Source organism: Lycium barbarum, chromosome 11 (assembly GCF_019175385.1).
Source record: "Lycium barbarum isolate Lr01 chromosome 11, ASM1917538v2, whole genome shotgun sequence".
NCBI lineage: Eukaryota > Viridiplantae > Streptophyta > Magnoliopsida > Solanales > Solanaceae > Lycium > Lycium barbarum.
Genome location: NC_083347.1, coordinates 100,643,650 through 100,660,856, shown reverse-complemented (window position 1 = coordinate 100,660,856; position 17,207 = coordinate 100,643,650). Strand labels below are relative to the sequence as shown.

General features: G+C 30.2%; 2 protein-coding genes across 2 annotated transcripts; both read right to left on the bottom strand.

Annotated features, from left to right (window-relative positions):
• Positions 1 to 142: 142 nt before the first annotated feature.
• On the bottom strand, positions 143 to 5,839 carry LOC132618822 (protein trichome birefringence-like 19). The gene is made up of 4 exons (XM_060333830.1): positions 5,345 to 5,839; positions 4,568 to 4,706; positions 1,757 to 2,046; positions 143 to 863 (listed from the first exon to the last, which is right to left on the bottom strand). The coding sequence occupies exons 1-4, from the start codon at positions 5,680 to 5,682 to the stop codon at positions 347 to 349; spliced, it is 1,284 nt and encodes a 427-aa protein (XP_060189813.1). The 5' UTR covers positions 5,683 to 5,839; the 3' UTR covers positions 143 to 346.
• Positions 5,840 to 8,000: 2,161 nt separating this feature from the next.
• Positions 8,001 to 8,795, bottom strand: LOC132620013 (protein trichome birefringence-like 19; the record flags this gene model as incomplete). Its single annotated transcript, XM_060334752.1, has 1 exon — positions 8,001 to 8,795. A coding segment is annotated over one exon (795 nt), but the record flags the coding sequence as incomplete, so codon positions are not given.
• Positions 8,796 to 17,207: the final 8,412 nt, after the last annotated feature.

The following is a 17,207-nucleotide window of genomic DNA, read 5'->3' as shown; positions in this document are numbered from 1 at the left end:
GTTCCACTTAAGAACGCCCTATGTTTTGGGAGCTATCAAAGTTTTCATAGAACAAAATTTCATTACATAAACTGCAAGCTAGTTCTTAAAAAGATCCAAGCTAGTAACTCATTTCACATTAAATAAAAAATTACTATAGGTGTGCTTCAATCTCAAGTAAGATGGGATCAACTATATGAATTCTCTCTATAACAACATTAAGTTTAACCTCATCTCAGTTCAATAAAAGTAAAAATCAGAATTACAAGTTTTCTATATTTTCTATTGACTTAAAAATCTTCGACATGGCTATAATAAAAAAACGTTATTTGGATTTTTTTTTTTGGGTGAACTTTAACTCTTAGCTCTACTGATTCATAAATTGTAGCATTTCTTCATGGGATCTCCTTCCCTCCAACTTCAACATATGAAGCAAGAAATCACTCCAAGAATCAATAGGACCAGGCAAACACCAATGCACACAATCATTATACAACACTACATTTTCATTTGGCCAATGCCCATATCTACTTGGATGACCATCTGGTCTCAATAACATGGCTTGTGTTGTGTCCAATAATCTAAACCTTTTCCCCTTTTTCTTCCCTTCCTTTTCTGCTGCCCTAAATTCTTCAACTTGGATAGTATACAACTCCAAGTGAAGGCCCTCCAAAGATGTTTCATAGCTTGTAAATGGCCTTTTCCTCACACAATTCCCACCATTATTCCATTCTCCCCCTTCAAAATGAGAAGGTGCAAATGTTCTAATAAAAGTTATGCCCTTAAAGTTTTCCAAGTTGTTGATGGTTCTCAAAACAGTCCTAATTGCTTTCTGGTAGCCATAAGTAGATGGGAGGTCAGTAACATTTGGAAGTTGACAGTACCTGCAACAACAGGTTAATATCACGTAAGGTCACTGAACTTTATGCACTATAATATTAAAGCTACAACACTATTTTTTGTCACATTAAAGTAACCGAATTATTAGAGGCACTAGACTTTACCAACTATAACAGTAAAGTCACGAAATCTTTTGTGACATAAAAGTAATTAAAATTTTACCATTATAACAGTAAAGTCACTAGATTAAATCACGATAACAATAAAGCTTATCCATTAAGGTGATTTTAATGTTATAGTGGGTAAATTTTTGTGACCTTACTGTTATAGTCGATAAAATTTGGTTAATTTAATGTGATAAAGATAATTTTATGACTTTATTGTTTGAGTGAGTAAAGTTTGGTGGTCATACATGAAATTAACTTTACCAACTATAATAGTAAGGTTACAAAGTGTATCTTTTGTTATAATAATAATAAATTTTACCTATTGTAACAGAAAAGTCACTAAATTGAACCACTATAACGATAAAACTTACCGAACAAGGTGACTTTACTGCTATAAAGGGTAAAGTTTTGTGACTTACTGTTATAGTCGATAAAATTAAAATGTGATAATTTTGGGACTTTATTGTTATAGTGAGTAAAGTTTAGTGGTCATACATGAAACTAACTTTACCAACTATAACAATAAAGTTGCAAAGCATATCTTTTAGTCATAATACACGTAATAAAATTTTACCTACTGTAACAATAAAATTTCTAAATTTAACCATTATAACGACAAAACTTACACAACAAGGTGATTTTATTGTTGTATTGGGTAAAGTTTTGTGACTTTGCTATTCTAATCGGTAAATTTTAGTTAATTTAATCATTTTGTGACTGTACTGCTATAGTAAGTAAATTTTAGTGATCATACGCGAAATTAACCGTACCTGCAGCCAACTAGTTGGTTATTCTCATAGTAAACACTGCACCTAGTAAACCAGTGGCCACCATTGATGATGACATAGTCGAATTCTTCAATTTGGGTTGCCCATTTCTCATCAGCTTCATCAAGATAAAGGTTGAAGAGTCCAGTTTTTGTTGGACCATCAGCATCTGTATCTTTCATTCTTACCAAGAATGGTGACCAATATGTTGCTAGGGTAAAGTTGTAGTCAACATATTTCCACCTTTTAAAATTTTCATCTGGACTAATAGAGACATCAATTGGATACACTGCCTGTACAGGGAAATTAATAATAATAATAATAATAATAATAATAATAATAATAATAATAATAATAAAAAGAGAATCAAGAAAACCATGAAAGATTGACCCCCTCACATAATAATAGGGTCACGTAACATGGCACATATGGATTTGTATTTTAACGAAGGATTTAATCTATACACAGTACTAATTGTGTAAATTAATTTTATACAACTAATATAGTTTAATTCTAAAGTAATAATAGATCAATTACATTAATATTTTGCAGGTAACCCCTTTATATTTAGTTTATGAAATTGAGATTAACTTCTATATATTGATAATCTCGCTATATCATAAGGACTAAGGAGTATCTACGAGAAATAGCCATTTTAGAACAATCATTTGGAGCTTGTCCTCATTGAAATATACCTACTCTTCACAGTTGGAATGTCATTTTCTCTTGCCCCTCATAATAAGTCAAGTTCTCACAGGAGGTTAACTTGTGTAATCAAATCGGTTCTAAAAGAAATTTTACACTGTCATATCAGCTAAGTGACAACCATAGAAGGACGTCCATTAAAAAAAAAAAAGATTAATATCTTGAAAAATAAGACAAATTAAAATAAATTCTAGTATAAATATGATTACATTATCAGGGTACATAAGTTAATCTCAAAATAATTTATTTATTATTTTTCTCGTCCTTTATAAGTTGGGTTTTAGTCTTTTGTTCTTTTTATAAGAAATTTTCATTTTTACACAGAGATATAAAAATAACACACAAGAGATCTAAAAAGATTATTTTTCCATAAAGATCATTTTTTTTAATTCTTAAGTGATCAGATTATAATATAAAAACTCTTTAGCTTAACGGTCTATAGGCATTATTAAATTGTCTACTGAAACGAATATTTAGACACATGAAGAAGCACATGAGGTGTTTAGGAGCCTGGACAAAAAAAAAAAAAAAAAAAAAAAAAAAGAGAAAGAAAAGCATCGATATTTTATAGAGAATCTGGTGGTTCCTGGCTTATTCTCCAGCTTAATATTTTTAAATTAACAAAAAACTACTATTTTTTAAAAGGGGAAGAGATAGAGATCAATTGTCTTGGAGCTTGGTTTGTCGATTATTTAGTCAACAAATATGTGGAAAGGGACAATTATCCTCTGAATTTCTTAACATCATTATTAGTATTTTCTAGGGAATAACATGGTAGCTGGGAACCCACGTTGTCACTTGCACTCCTTCAGATTTTGTCACAAGGGCTGATAACTTGGAATCTAAGATAGTTCTAACATAGAATTATTGTTACGGATTCAGAATGTTTTTTAAAATAGGTATATTATAAGAATTCAGAAAAAATGGCTGTACTATTATGAAAAGAGGATCTAAAATTTATATTTGATCGATTTAACCTTTAGGTTCTTACCATTGACTTATTACATTTTTGAAATTACAGGGCGAAAATTAAACTCTATTTACAATTTTATTGATTTTCACGTAATATCTTACTCGTATTGAACCCCGAAAATGTTGGAATTAATTAGTTGAGCAATTAACTATATGATACGCCCACTGCTAGTAGTTATAATATGGATACTTTTTAATTATATAAAATTTTACGATGATAGAAGTGGAATAAGAATTTCAATTTGTCAAACTTAGGATTTTGAAAGAATAAACCAAACAAAGAAAGAAAAAGAAAAAAAATACCCCTAAACTCAGGTCTCGAAAAACAGAAGGAAAGAGTAACAATATAAGTGTAGAACTTGAACCACCCATTTCAGTTGTGGAGGTGCACCCAATAATTATTACACTATAATACACTTTGAGCTTGAGTGCGCGCGCACAAACACATAGTAAAATTCACCAGAACTCATACCCCTGCGCCCCTAATCATTGTGGTTGTTTATTTTGTTTTTCAAATGACTAATTTCCCTTGCTATTTTCCCAAATCTAAACAAACCACTTTTAAGGATGAATGCATGATTGTTGATTTCGTACTCACAAGGAAAACAAGAAGAAAGAAATAGTAGAAATTTTTGTTCCAAAACTTGTTGGTGCCTTCAATAGAATTTCACCTAAACTTTGAAATACGTCTATTTTTTGGTAAACCAAACCTAACCACTGCATTATTTATACTACAAAGATGTGTGCACTCAACCCAAGGTAAGCACAATAAGTTAAATATACATCCAATTTTCTAATCCAAGCCATAGCTTAGTACTATATATAGGAGGTAATTAGCAATAGATTTATGCAAATACTATACAAAAAGATTTAAATTATACTACTGTATGTAAATGTCCTTCACACCATCGGTATAATTTATTAACTTGCAATAGCGGTTAGTTATCATTTTTCTCAGGTTATCAATTATTGTTCATTGTTAAATTTAACTTATAATAAGTTTGTTAGTGACCTGATCATATAAATAATGTTTTACTTACCCCCAGCCAGAATATAGAATTTAAACTAGATAAAGATGGAAGAAAGGTGTAAGCAATGAACAATAATAAGAAGCATATATGAAGAGGAAAATGATACCCGGGATAAAAGACATATTAAGGATTGCATTTGGTTTCTTCCAACTGAGTCTCCAACAAATGCCAATGACTTGTTTCTCAGCATATCCAAGAATTGATATGGGTTGAAGATAGGCAATTCACATCCCTTAGGCTTCCACCTGTTGAAAATATAAAATTAATCAGATTCATTTCGAGTACATGAATGTTTTTTAGTTCATATTAAGAAATCAATATAAAAGTGTATTTTCCATCTAGAAAAAAATTAGGATTAAATTATACTGCAATACATATAGATTTAGACTAGAAATTCTTCAGAAATAATTTCGAAATAAGATCCTTACATTGACCCTTTCCTAAAGGGAGAGGATTAGAGGAAAACAAGATCAAAATGTCCTATCTCCTCACACCCATAGGAGTAAGCACTAAGGAGCTAGCCCATTCATGTTAGAAAAGTACCTATAATTTATAGGTACTTTAAGTGTCTTACTTTTCTTTTTCCGTCTATCTAAAAAGAGTATCTTTTTTTATATTTGGTAAGTTTTAGATAATAAGATTTAAAAAATTATACACATCTTTAATTTAAGATCACAAGACTAAAAAATCTTCTTTTATTTCTTAAACTCCGTATCTGGTCAAACTAAGACACTTGAAACTGGGACTAGGGAGTATATACTATAGCTATATAATTTATTAATGTCATTTTAATAGAAGCAAAGGCATTTTTTTTTTCCATTTATCTTCAAGAGAATATGATTGATTAAAATTGCTCGTCCTGTGATCCACATTTCCAACATACCTCCATTTCAAGAAGTCGGTATCAGGCCTTCCATATTTCATGCAATTTTGGTGTTCATGGATCGCCCAACAAGTAGTGTTCGTATAATATGGACCATCTGGATTCGGAATCCACTCTCCTATGGCAATATCACATGTTTCATCATCCATAATCTTTATCTCCATATCTTCCATATGATATGTGGATGATTTTTCAGACTGCTTTGTAGCATGATACCACTTAGAAGTGTGGTGAAGAGGGATAATACCTAGAATAATAAATGTTAAAGCTAGAAGTATGAATATTTTTGGGGTTCTCTGAGATGCATATTTGGAATTTTTCCCACAAGGGAACTCCATTTGCTTGGAGCAAACTTCTTCAATGGAGGATTGACAGTGAAAGCAAAGATGGGAGGAAGCAGAAAAAGTTAAGCTTTTATTTAAAATATAAGTTATGGAAATGGCATCAAGAAAAAAACAAATGACTAGTTGGCACTTATATGAGACACAAGCAACGTGCTAGTAGTATAATACTACTTGTTAGATTTAGTTGATGAGTTTAATTTTATGCACTGCCAAATGCCAATGTATAATATTTTTGCGTACTGTTACCTTATTTATAAGGTAATTACAAGTAGTAGATTTTTATAATAAATATAAACTAATATTTGACCTGGTAAAATTAGTGTCTAACCAGTTATCATAGGCTAAACTATGTACATTGTTTATATAGTGTATAAAATATGTATATTGTTAGTGGATATAACTTGATTCACTTTCCATCACAGCGTTGATGTGGTATAAGGTGAAAAATAGTATAATAATTTGCCATATATAGTTAAATTACATTGTAAATGTTCTTTAGTCAATGTACATGTCGATAACTTAGATCCTTTAGTTTGTACTTGAACACTTTATTCTCCTTAAGTGCCACCTTTTGGATCCTAATATGATCCTAAGAAGCTCATGGGCGATTATGGGGATTAAAATCCATGTTGAAGCTTTGGACGTACATTCTCATGTCACACGTCCTTTGGTGATGAAGACTGAGCCTTTGGAGGCCATGGAAAGACAATTCCCAAGGGCATACATAGTGTGGATGATTGCTTGGAAGAGGCACAAAGATGATGGCCAAAAGATGGAAGCCACAAAAAGTGGCTAAGAGTGCAATTGGGTGTGTAAAGGCCCAATGTTGGGTTATTTGTGCAAAGGCCACTTTTGGACCTTTATTGTAATAGGGATTAATGGTTAAATGCCAAATGTGACTAGTAGTTAATTAATTGTGGCTATGCATGTAAAGTCAAAACTATATAAGCTTGTCTTAGCCTATTTTCATTCCTTAGCTTGAGATTTATGATGAAACTCTTTTGAGTGTAGTTCTCCTTCTATGGAGTTTAGGTTGAGCTAGGATTAGCTAGTTAGGTAGTGGGTAGATTCCCTTTACTCTTACCTCGAATCTCTCTTGAATAATCTAGGATTATATTTCCATGTATGAGTTTAAGTCTCTTTCTCCCTTGGATTGAATTCATATAATTGTTTGTTGATTAAGAGGTGTTGGTAACCAATCCAATGTTGATTAGTCTCAATAGATAGATGAATTGATCCCTTCTCATCCCTTAATTTCTTACTATCATTTCAGCATTTGTTGTTTGATTTCGGATTCTCCCCGAGTCGAATCTTATTCTCCCGAGAGGTCACAATTGCCGCGAGCAAATTGTGATATTAATGACGAGGAAGGCTTTTTTGTTATGCTACTAATACTTGCTCTGCTATTCTGCCCAAGCCTGACTGAAAAAGAGTTACAGGGCGTAAAACTATCGATCTATCTAGATGGGATACAAGCTAAATGATCCTCATATAATTGGGGAGTGCATTAATCAATGTATTGCTCGTGTTAATTTTTATGAATTGTCCTAATTTGACAATGTAATAAATTATCACTCATCTAAATGATCAGCACAACAAAAAAGTAAATTACAAAAATCTAATTATAGATCTTTCATTTAATAAGATTTATGTAATTAACTTCTTTAGTCAAATGGCGTAACTAACTCGTTTCACCGTACATTTGAAATTAGCTAGTAAAACCTTCACTTATTTTGTTTGTGGACCCAAATTTAAATTGCTCATATTCTTTGGCTCTTCATTCGAAAGTCCCTTAAATTTTTTTGAACTAAATGGAAGCGTCGTGCCTTGGAGTTCCCACGGGGGAAAGTGAACAAATGACCGCTTGAAAGACTACTATTTAGAATATAGTCAAAGTTTATAAAGTATATAAATTTTAGCTATTTCAAATCAAAGTTTAGACCTGTGATATGAAGTTTCAAATTTTAGTCGTTAATTAGTGTCTCAAGATAAAATGCCAAGTCCAACTTAAGACCCCAGGTAAGAAGACTACTTTTTGAATATGTATTGATAACTTAGCTCCTATAAATTGATTATATTAAACTTCACGCCAACCTTAATAATGTAACACATTCTTGAATTAATTTCATGTATGATCATTGAACTTTACATACTATAACGGTAATGTCACAAGACTACTTTTTGTTATATTAAAATAACTGAACTATGTGCATGTGAATTACTCAAAAGATACAAATAATTGGATGATCAAATTTCTTGTATCAAATTATGACATGACATGTCACTCACCACATCAAACCTTTTTACTCAAATTAAAGTATCTCCTGCTCTATCTTCAACATATGAAGTAAGAAATCATTCCAAGAATCAATAGGACCAGGCAAACACCAATGCACAGAGTCATTATACATAACTACTTTCTCATTTGGCCAATGCCCATATCTACTTGGATGACCATCTGGTCTCAACAACATGGCTTGTGTTATATCCATCAATCTAAACCTTTTCTTCCCTTCTTTTTCTGCTTCCCTAAACTCTTCCACTTGAGACTTGTAAAACTCCAAATCTAAACCCTCCAAAGTTTTTTCATTACTAGTAAATGGCCTTTTCCTCAAGCATTTCCCACCTGTATTCCATTCTCCACCTTCAAAATGTGAAGGTGCAAATGTCCTAACAAAAGTTGTACCCTTAAAATTTTCTAGACTATTTATGACTTTTAATGCTGTTTTAAATACCCTTTTGTACCCATAGTGATTTGGGAGTTGAGTAATATTTTTTAGTCCACAACGCCAGCAACCAACTTGTTGATTTTTCTCATAGTAGACACTCAATCTACTAAACCAATGGCCAGAGTTAAGGATGACATAATTGAACTCATTGATTTGACATTTCCAATTTTTGTCAAATTCATCAAGATAAATGTTGAAGACTCCATCATGCCTTGGACCATCAGAATCTGCTTCTTCCATTCTGACCAAGAATGGTGACCAATATGTTGCGAGGGTAAAATTGTATGTTGTGTATTTCCACCTTTTGAAATTGGAATCAGGAGTGGTAGAGATATCCAGTGGAGGTTCTACCTGTAAAGGGAAAAACAAATCAAGAGATTAAGAAGTTTCCAACTTAAGTATTCCCTCCGTTTCAATTTGATTGTCTTAGTTATTTTTTTTTAGTCCGTTTAAAAAAGAATGACTCTTTTCTTTTTTGGCAAACTCTTTAATTCCAACTTTTCATGTGATTATATTTAAGACCATAAGATTAAAGAACATTTTGGTGCATTCCACATTTCTTTAATTTAAGAACCACAAGATTCAAAAGTCTTTTCTTACTTTTTTAAACTCTGTGCCAAGTCAAAATCAAATAACTAAATTAAAACGGAGGGAGTAATTATTTTCAATCAAGTAAACTCTTGTATTTTTCAGACTAAACGAAGTGACTTGATTGCGTAAAAATATATATATGTAGATCAAAGTACACTCACACCGTACAAAAAAATTGTACATTTTAGGGAACCCGGACATTCACATTTTTTCTAACTTTTCCAAAATTTATTTAGATATTTAGAGATATATTAAGAATTGTTAAGTGTACTCTCACGTTGATTGAGGGATGAGTTATTTGTTTGCTAATGATTTTAAACAATTCTCACTTTATGAGTTAGTTTTAAGTTTGAGTTAGCCAAAGTCCATTTCTTATCACTATACAACTTTCATAACTAAAACAATTGAAGCCTCCGAGAGGTTAAAAAACAAATAGGCACTGTACCGGCAGCCAACTCTAAGGTTTGGCCAAAAAGACACGGAAACGCATGCATAATTAGGCAGTTGGACACTTGCGTCGTTGGCAGTCCTAGATTTATTTAAAAAATACTAGTTCAGAGAACTCAACAACTTGTGCCAAATATTCTATATGTATTAAAAAGTTCATTAAATATTTATAAATATTTGATTGTAAACCTAATTATTATTATTATTATAAAGCCACCCCTGAGAGAAATAAATGAATTCCAATGATCTTTGGCAAATTCAAAGAGGATTTTCCTATACATTCATCACAAAATATTTCTAGATCCCAATACAGCCAATGCGAAATAGCTACCAAATAGCATAAGGCAGAAAACACAATATGTGCTTCCGCTACACCTTTGTAACTCCAAATACCCGGCTTCGTTACAGCCTCCACCCCCCCCCCCCCCCCCCCCTCCCCCGGTGATGAATTAGTTATTCCTAAATGAGTCATGAAAGGTATAACGAACATACACTGTTATTATATTTATTTAAAATTATATAAAAACTCATAAATTTCAAGTTTTAGATTCACTTTTGAATCTGTTGTCAAAGATTTGGCCAACAAATCTCAGGAAAGGGAGAGGTATCTTTATTTCTTAAACATTTCTTCATCAAAGAAAGTTAGGAGCCCACGTTACGAGTCTTGGAATCTTTAACAGAGAGTTTGTCGTCATTTGAGGATATAATTTAATTTGAAAAATCCCTAGATCTAGCTAAGCTACGGTATTAGTTGATATTCTTCTGAAGGTAAATTTGCAATATATATATATATTTATTATGCTGCAATATAATATACTCGTCGTAACTTTAATTCTTTGTAAAGTAAGAAATGATGAATGAAGTTATAAAGAAACAGTGAGTATGTTTCACTAAGCTTTAGAACCCACTTTGAGAATGACAATGACTATGTCATGGTAAATTCGTTTACATAATTGTTGAGAAAAAAAAAAAAAAACTAGTAGCAATTTGAATTTTGAACTTGAAACCCTTATTGGTGCCTTTCATAGAATTTCACCTAAACCTTGAAACACGTCCATTTTTGGTAAACCAAATCTTCATCTACATGCACCTAACATCTGCGCACCGAAAAGAAAAGCATCAAATCTTTAAGCCTTGTCTCAGGATGATCAGTGCATACTGTTACAGGGAGACGATGAGCAAGAGCTCTTAATGAAAATGTCAATTGTCTGGAGTAACAGGGACTTAAACTTTTTTACCTATATGAATATAGGAGTGGTGCCGCTTCAGCAAGAGTTAATAGGGTTTGCTCTTGTAAGTATTCATGAATTGGGATTAGGGCATGGTCTTTAAGTGCTTGAGCGAATCGGTGACTTAAAGTAGCTGGATAATATCATGTGTGTGATGTTTTCGGTTTAGGCACAAGGAAGTTATGGTTCAATCCTTAGTAATGCCAATAACTTCGTCTAAGCTTTAAAATATTTACACTACTAGAAAATTTAAATCTATGAGATACTTTCTATTATGTATGATATTAGGAGTAGTATTACAAACTAGTAGGGGATTGTTAAATAGTTTGTAATATTGGGGTAATAATATTTTAAATTACTTGGGTACTACAGTTGAAATAACTAGTTTGGGTACCATAGATGCAATAGGTACTATCCTTGAAACCCTTTTTTGGGTACGTGTTTGTTTTGCATAAGGACACCACCTTTTGGATTTCAACTACTTATCTTCTCTATAAATAGCAAAGTAGTTACTCCATATCTGTCAATTATAATTCGACTGATAATAGGCTTGTTGTATCCCAAAGGAGCGTTGTCTGCTAACCTCATAGACAGACAAACACTCTTTTGAGACAGTGTATCATGCCTCAAGCCTTTCCTTTCTATTCTCTTCATCTAATTTCTAACACAAAGTATAACTTTATAATGCTCCATGTGATTAGCACGTTTCCTAAGTTCCATAGAAGTGCCAAGTGATATTTTTAAAGTTACTTTTCTACTTCCCCCTAAACTAGATCTGCTTTGTCAATCCTCCGTTGAAGAAGCTCCATGTAATGGAGCTTCCCTTCGGGAAAAACTTCATTACATCTCAAAAAACCCAAAGAATACTCATACTAATTATAGCTTTAACATTAACCATTTTTCATTTTTACCACCCTTCTTATGTCACAAATATATTAAACCCTTATCAAGTCCATGAGAAATATTGTGATATTTTTAGAGGAGAGTTGGTTCCGAATCCGAATGGTCCATATTACACCAACAACACATGTAGGGAGATCCACGAGCACCAAAATTGTATGAAATATGGGAGGCCAGATGCAGATTTTATGAAATGGAGATGGAAGCCTAAAGGATGTGAGTTGCCTATTTTTAACCCGTATGAGTTCTTGGATATGATGAGGAACAAGTCATTGGCATTCGTTGGAGACTCAGTTGGAAGAAACCAATGCAATCCTTGATATGTTTCTTGTCTCAGGTACCATTCTCTTCTCTGCAATATATTTGCACATGCTATACTAGAAAGAGTTTTAACTTTATAGATTGACTATCAAATCAATGAAAAAAATATTGAGTTTTTTTATGCATCAATAGCGTGAAAGATTTTTTAACGCTTCTAAAAGATAATTACAAGTTATTACCATCCACAATAGAGAATCATCAATTAAAAAGTAAGACATGTTACAACTGACAACATGCTAAAATATATTGATGTAAAAGTTTTTTTCGCTGTGGTATATAAGTTAAGTTCTTATATTATAGACGAATCTCTATAAAAAGTAAACTAGTAACTTGAAAAATGAGGTAACTTGTTAAAATAAACCACCAACAACAACATCATACCCAGTGTATTACCACAAAGTGAGGTCTGGAGAGGATAGAATATGCGCAAACCTTACCCTACCTTGACAGGCAGAAAAATTGTTTCCGCTATACCCTCGGATCAAGTAAAGAATAAACACATCAATTAGTAACAACAACAGAAAAGTTAAAAAAAAAAAAAAAAACTAAAGCAGAAGACACAAGTAGTAAAACCTGTTAAAATAAATCAACAGTGCAAAAATAATTTACATTGTCAGAGATGTTTCCTTGGATGATCAAATTAAATTGGATTGACAGTAATTTTTTCTTTTCTTGAGTTGGGTGCAAATGGCTTGTAGTGTAACGCAGAGGGTTGGTTTTGTTTTCCCAAAGAGATAACAAGGCACACTACAACAAAATGCATATATAGCTACGAAATACATTGTAGCTAAATATGAAAATTTCCGTGGCTAAACACTTTAGCGACAATATTTCTTTCCGTAGCATTCGTAGCAATAGGTAGCGTAGCTAAAAGTTAGCTACAGACTTTACATGATCCGTGGCTAGGGACTAATACTTATTGCTACGAATTCTTTTGTGTTGTAGCTGTGACGGTAAAATGTTCTTGCCACGAAAAATATATTTATAGCAAATAATTTTATTCATTTGCCACGACAAATAAAACTTGTAGCAATCTTTATATTGTAGCTACAACTTTTTCTTTGGTAGCAAAAAGTTTAATATATTTGCCACAAAAATACAAATTTGGTGGCTATTTTTATAGTTCAATCTCGTGGCAACAAAATTACATTTGCTACGAGTTTAAAAATCTATAGCCATGAATTAAATTATTTGCTACAAATATTTTTGTACATAACTAACAATGGATTCTTTTAGCTATAAAATATATAAAATTATAGCTAAAAGTTTTCTTCGTTTGCTACGAGAAGTGAAATGTGTAACCTTGTTTTTGGCAATTATATATACAATTAGCTATGAATTCTAAAATTTCATCGCTACATATTGAAGAGTATGCCACAAAGCATTGTTAATCAGAATAATTCTTCTATACGAAACAAAAATTTTGGATTCCAAAATAGGTCTCAAGTTACACGTTGTTACATATCTAAATTTCAAGCATTCACAATACACAATTCATCGATGCCACCGATTACACTAGCATTATCTTGCTTGAGACTCGAACCTGCACGATCTTCTGATTTCTCTCCTCCTACACAACCTCTAATTGCATCTTAATTTGATCAATATCCGCTCCAGTTTGTCATTGCTGCTCTAGTAATTTCATAAATTTGCCTGTTAATTTTGATAAAGCAAAAACTTCAGAAATATAACGAATGGCTAAATAAATATATCTAACAGTTGATCATATATTATGAGAAATTTATCGATTAAATTCTCATGAAAAATCTTTACATATCTTCATAAAGAAACTCTAAGTAATCTTAAAAGGGATATCAAAACTCCAATTATTTCATATACATTTCATTCTTTTACACTAAGAATTTCTTCTAACAAAACCTCAATTAAGAAAGAAGCATATTTCTACATTATTGTTTCATGAATGATTTATAGATGGATAAAGTGAAACATAAAAATATTAACATGAGCAACAACATCCCTAAGAAATAGCAAGAGAGTTCATTCAACTCAACAAACTACAAATATTAAGTAGGAAAATCAATAACCACCAACCTTAAAAAAAGAGCAAGATTAATTCCATCAAAAGCATCTCCTGAATCACATATCAAAAGCTTCAATCAAAAATCAATAAAATATTATTAATATACCAAAGCTACCAAATGAACGTAAAGATTCAAACTTTTTCTCTTTAACTAAGAAGAGGAATAAAAATGCTTCTACTGAGTCCAACATAAGTTACAAATGGAAGTTGAAGTGTACCTTAAAAACAATAAAGAGGAACGAAAAAAAGTAACCAAAAAATATAGTGACAAAGAGTGAAATCCGCAAGAAAAAGAATAAGATTCAAATACAAAAAAAAAAAAAAAAAAAGTGCTCGAAATTTATAACAGAGCAGCTATGAAGATCTTGTTGATGTAGATGTAATACCAGAGGAACCATCCCTTAAAATATATATATAACTTTTTTGCCCTTCCATTGTGTAATTTAAAAAATCAATTAGCCATCTCCATTGCATAACACCAAAGAACCCCTTATAATCTTTTGATATGGAGTAATAAAGATTTGTGTTTGGTGGAATTGGCAAAAGGAGGAAGGAAATGTGGAGGGTTGTGGCGGCTGGAGGCATTAGGACTAGGTTTTGGCATTTTTGACTAGTCAATTTCCGTTCATTACTTGTTTTGTACTATATAACTTCTACCTTTTTTTTACTTCTTTATTATATGCAAACACTATAATGTAAATAAATATAAGTAACAACAATGACAATTAAGTACTATTACCTATTAAAAAATAAAAAGAATCATAAATATATAACTACATTAAATAGGACACCACAAATAAATTATTTGTATGGAAAAAAAAAATTTGTCAAGTATCATGTCACCTAATGTACAAAATAGTATTAAGAAATTCTTAAGATAATCAACATTAAATATTAATCTGCTAAATTTATCAATAATATATTTTATTTAAGCTATAATTAAAACTCACATGTACACTTTTTTGTATTGAATTATGATATAAGTCATATGCTCCTATTTTAATTACATCAAATTATTAATTTTAATGTTCAATTAGATTTACGGTAATTATTAAATTATTAATACTGTAATAAGATCATAAAGTCAATAATGTATATGCTTATTTAATTTAATATAGTTAGCGATCAATAAAGAAATACAAGAACACAATTATTTAAATCTAATATTGTTAAACATCAAAATTAACAAAATATTAGTATTAGATATTTATTTGAATTGTATTTGAAAATTACAAGTAATTCTTTGTTTAATACACGTTATTATTAGCTAAGTTAGTATTGTTATGCACTCTTATATCAATCATATTTTTATTGAAATTTTAAAATATAAATCTTGACAATTTGGGAATTATAAAATGTCCAAATATAGACACGAAAGAGACAAGACCCCCGTTCTGTATACGAATCAAATTAAACTTTTATTTTTTTGATTTAGTAGATAGTTCTCACATTTAACACTTTTTTTGTATTGAATTATGATATTGTTAGTTATGTCATATATAACTCATATTATCTTATTTTAATTACATCTGATTACGAATTTTTAATGTTCAATTAGATTTATGATAATCATTAAGTTATTTATATTGCAATACGGTCATAAAATCAATAATGTATATGCAATTATTGAATTTAATACAATTGATCAATGTAGTGCGCAGCCGCGCGCACACATATTTATTATATTGAAACTTACAAGTAATACTTTATTAAATATAAAAAAGTATTATATAATAGTTAGTATTGATGTACAACCATTTGTATATCAACCATATGCTTAATTTTATTTAATAGTATCAGAATTACTGAAGTGTTACAAAGATAATTCAATAGTCGCAAGAGAGGTACGACATGATCTTGTACAAATCATGTTAAGTTCTCAATTGTTAGTTTATGGACAACGAATTTTATGATAATTAATAGACTATTAAATTAGTAGTATACCATTTTTTTTATTTTCCAGATTAAATTAGTAAAGGACTTTTCATTTAATATAGTTGTTTAAATTCTATGTAATTAGTTACTTACATTATTAATTGGATATAAATCATTGTTATTTTCATTATTATTAAAACTAATAGATAATACCTATTTAATAAGGATTATTATATAATCACTTTTTGTTAATGGACTTAAATATCAACCATATTAAATTTTTAATTGTTAGTGTAAATAGATATAAGAAAAACATTATTCTTAAATGTTACATAATTAGAAAAATATAGCCTATAAATAATTATTAAAATAATATTATTAACAATGAGATTTCATTTTAAATATTAGTGCCAAATCAGCGATAGATTTCATAACTAAAGTATATTTTGCTTTAAAACTATTTTCGTCTTAAATAATCTTGTTAATTTTTTATATGTTCCTATGTCAATTATATTAACTGTTAGTGCTTAATTAGATTCCGGATAACTATCAAGTTATTAAAATAGCATTAAACCATTCAATTGATAACTTTTATTTATTTAAATTGGATATAATAGTGATCAATAAATAAATACAAGAACATAGTTATTTAAATTTGGTATATTTAAATATTAATAATTTGGTGAATATTAATTTGGTGATTAATACAAGAAATTTAGGTACCAAAAGAAAAATCATAATTTAATAAATTTTATTAGATATTAATTAAAGCTATATATGAAAATTACAAGGAATCTTCGGTTTAATACGAATTATGATATATAGTTAGAATTGTTATGCACTTCTATATCAATTATATATATTATTGAAATTTTAAAATATAATTCTTGATAATTTAGGTATTATAATGCTAGATGTAGTAAAAAAAGAGAGAAGACCCCGAACTGTATACAAATCGTATTAAGTTTTTAGTTTTTGGACTCTGTACATAATTTTATTTATGATAACCAATAAATTATTTAAGACAATATAACACATTTTATTGTCTAAATTAAACAAATACAATATGTTATACAACGCAATTGATACAATATTATAGTTGTTTAAATTCTATATATTTGGTTATTCACATATTAATTAGATAAGACTTTTACTTATTATTTTCAACACTGATGTTACCTTAGCTGATGATATTTTTGAAGACATCAAATCAAAACCTTGAACTGATTATTCTAGGTATTAAGCAAGGCATTACTACGAATGTTTAGTACTTGAAGCAAAAATATTTATTAAGCTAAAATATTTTATTTTAAATAAATTTTTTGTGACTAAAATGTTACTATTGATACGATAAGTTTCAAGTTGTGGTAAAAATTAATAATTAGC

What these genes read in the sequence shown, in the direction of transcription:
- LOC132618822 (XM_060333830.1), bottom strand. Translation starts at nt 5,682, where the DNA reads ATGGAGTTCCCTTGTGGGAAAAATTCCAAATATGCATCTCAGAGAACC. An exon ending in ACCGACTTCTTGAAATGGAG is followed by an intron (nt 4,707 to 5,344) that starts GTATGTTGGAAA and finishes TATTTTCAACAG; the next exon opens with GTGGAAGCCTAAGGGATGTG. An exon ending in AACCAACTAGTTGGCTGCAG is followed by an intron (nt 864 to 1,756) that starts GTACGGTTAATT and finishes CTGTTGTTGCAG; the next exon opens with GTACTGTCAACTTCCAAATG.